Here is a 2,844-nt window from a genome sequence, read left to right as displayed (position 1 = left end):
GATCTTTCGCTGTCTATAACCGGGTACCCATTCCCACCTGGATGAAGTGAGGAAAATTCGTGTAAAGTGCCTTTCCCAAGGACGCAACGTCGGGTCCCTGACGGGATTCGAACCCACGACCTTACGGTTGCGAGTCCAAGAGCCTAACCACTAGGCCACCGACGCCACGTCTAGTCTTAAATGAGAACCACAACGTCTGCTGTAACATTAAAAAAACTGTAGATATTTTGCCTTGGGAACTTTTTTTTCATAGTATTTTGTCTGTACTGAATCCTGATACATAATATATACACGAGCATTACATCTGAAGAACCCCCTCGACTTAACCCTATACGTACGTCGTGTTTACTATTGTATCCATAAGACGTGGGGAACTCTGTGCCACCACTTTCCAAAGAGGAAATTTACTCGTTATTCTGATACGTACACTTTGCGTAGTAGTCTGTCAAAATGATTTTTTAAGAAATACTAAAAGTTTCAAAGAGATCTTCGTACTAGAAATATTCTAACATGTGAAAAATACAAACCCGGGAGTACAAAATGACCACGGGGCGTACAGATAGGGTTAACTTACATTTTTAAAACATGTCGGCCAGCTGTTAAGATGTACTATGCCCATAAAAAAAAATACAGTTACTTGACTAGTGGTATCGGATTCATATTCTCAAGAAATATTTTATCAAAATCCAAACTCCTTAGATCTATATAGAAAAAAAGTGAAAATATACAAATGTGGATAGAATTGTTAAAAGTATGGAACCGGTTTCTTTTTCTTTCTCCTGTAAAATGTTGCTTGCTGGGCTTTAACAGCTTGGCAGTGAGAGGAAACTGTAAATAATACTCTAAAAATAACTCGCCCCCCCCCCTTCCCCCCCCCATTATTTCTGTTCCCAGCTGAATGTGCCCGTCCATACCTAACCACTGCTGACTGCGGAGACAGCGGAACTGACTTCATCAACGCAGTCTATGTGGATGTGAGTATCGTTTTGAAGTTGTCATCTTCATTATTTCATAGATGCCAGTTTTGTTGGTGAACTCCTCTAGCGTTGGTATTCCAAGAATCTCATCCAAACGTCATAAGGGCTAACTGATAAATCTTTTCTTCTGTTCTGAATATTTTTATTAATCTTTCCAGGTCTGACCGATAGCATGACATGAAACAAGCGTTTATCAATTTTGGGACATAAATCCTGTTCATTTGCCTTGCTTTTGAAGAAAAAAAATAGCCAGCTAACTTGAGTGTGGAAGTCTAAATGAAGGAGGTAGGAGTCGCCTCGTGCCAGAGGTAAAATTAGCGTGAAAATGGCTGCCAAAGTTTAAAGATTTCCAAAGTTGTTTTGTCCTTGGAAACTTCAAATTTACTTTGTTGTGCCTTTTAGATGTTTAGATATTTTCTCTGGTATAATCCAAAGAGAAATTATGTGGTTTTTAAATGGGCCTGAAATGTGTTGAGCCTAAAAAGATAGATAAAAACTGCCCATTGCAGTTTCTTCGAGTTCATTGTTTTTGACGAGCGCATGATTTCACCACGATGCCTCATAAAGAGCAACACATTCATTTCATGCTGCCCAGCTCCCATGTGTGTCTACGTTGTGTACGGAGTCCATGACGAGAAGCAACGCGCAATGAAGATATTTCCTAATTATGTGGAAAACCCAAGTACTGACCCATCAAGGCAACAAATCAATTATTCATACTTGAATCATGTTTACTAAGTTAGAGACCTGTAACAGAAATGTCATGGAACAATATAGATGTAGCTTGTTTCATAAAGAGCTTGCAGAGCCGAACATTTATGTCTCCGTAGCCTCTATATTTATTTCTCAGTATAATAACACTCAGGATAATTATCTTAGTGCAGTGGGCCCTAAGATTATCACTTTCATTTACCGGGAAGCTTGCTAGAACTCAACTCGCGACTCCCACAAGGCATTGAGACACAGCACCACGTCCTATTATGCATTTTATTCGAACTCCCCAAGTCCCATCTCGCCGATCAGAAAATGTCAGTGACATAAAGCAGCAAACTGTAATTGTCAAGAAACGCAATGAATTCGCTGGAAAAGCCGCGGTCACATGGTGACTTTGTCCTATTACTACGATCAACACAATCGGTCTCTGGGGGGTAATCGCCGTTGTGAGAATTGGCGCTTCCGAAATCAAAACGTCCTAATAAGAACTGAAAACTTGGCAGAAAATACGTTTAGAATAGGACAACTCGAGGTACCATAGTACCAAGCTTAAGCCTCTGACCGCGCACTGTTAAACTGGTGTTAGTGACTTTGCTTAGCATGCACGTTCATCCGAATGGTCAAGTCTGTCTGATTGGATTATGATCGAGTCAGGTATGAACATCGGACTTGAATACAACTCTCTTGGTTCTGCTTGACTGTTGACTGAGGTTTTTCCCACATGTCTTCGAGCTATGATGATGTCTTTGTGCTTTTTAAACCTCAGTCGAAAACTAACGGGTGCTCTGGTGTGGTTTGCTCCTTCTTTCCTATCAAAGATCTATCGTCCTTATCTCCCCTTCTTCTTTTTTATGTTTGTTACTCTCTTGTAACACTTCTAATCTTCTGGCGCCCATATGACCTTATGCAGTTGCGAGCGCCATAAAACCTCTACTAAAACTAAAAACCCCACCTTGTGTGTCAAAAATAAGTGCATGCATGTGTCCCGAAAAAGCCATCCATTCCTTTGACTGGTTTGTTTGCATCATTTTACTCTTTAGTGGGGAAGCACTAAGTCTTGTAAAAATTTCATGAAGGCTTCCTTGAATGCGGGATAAAAACTATTTGAGCTTGTACGGCTCTCTCTCTCTCTCTCTCTCTCTCTCTCTCTCTC

The 2,844-nt window shown here is 40.6% G+C and overlaps 1 protein-coding gene across 2 annotated transcripts in view; it reads left to right on the top strand.

Moving 5' to 3' along the window:
* LOC101850889 overlaps positions 1-2,844 on the top strand; it is a 44,431-nt gene that overhangs the window by 13,144 nt on the left and 28,443 nt on the right. For both annotated transcript variants that reach the window (XM_013082609.2, XM_005098479.3), the window contains exon 5: positions 895-974. In XM_013082609.2, the coding sequence (XP_012938063.1) occupies positions 895-974 (80 nt within the window). The remainder of the gene's footprint in view (positions 1-894; positions 975-2,844) is intronic.

The sequence above is a fragment of the Aplysia californica genome, unplaced genomic scaffold, assembly GCF_000002075.1.
Source record: "Aplysia californica isolate F4 #8 unplaced genomic scaffold, AplCal3.0 scaffold00184, whole genome shotgun sequence".
Taxonomy (NCBI): Eukaryota; Metazoa; Mollusca; class Gastropoda; order Aplysiida; family Aplysiidae; genus Aplysia; species Aplysia californica.
Note: the sequence above shows the minus strand (reverse complement) of the source record. Positions and strands in the feature narration are given on the sequence as shown.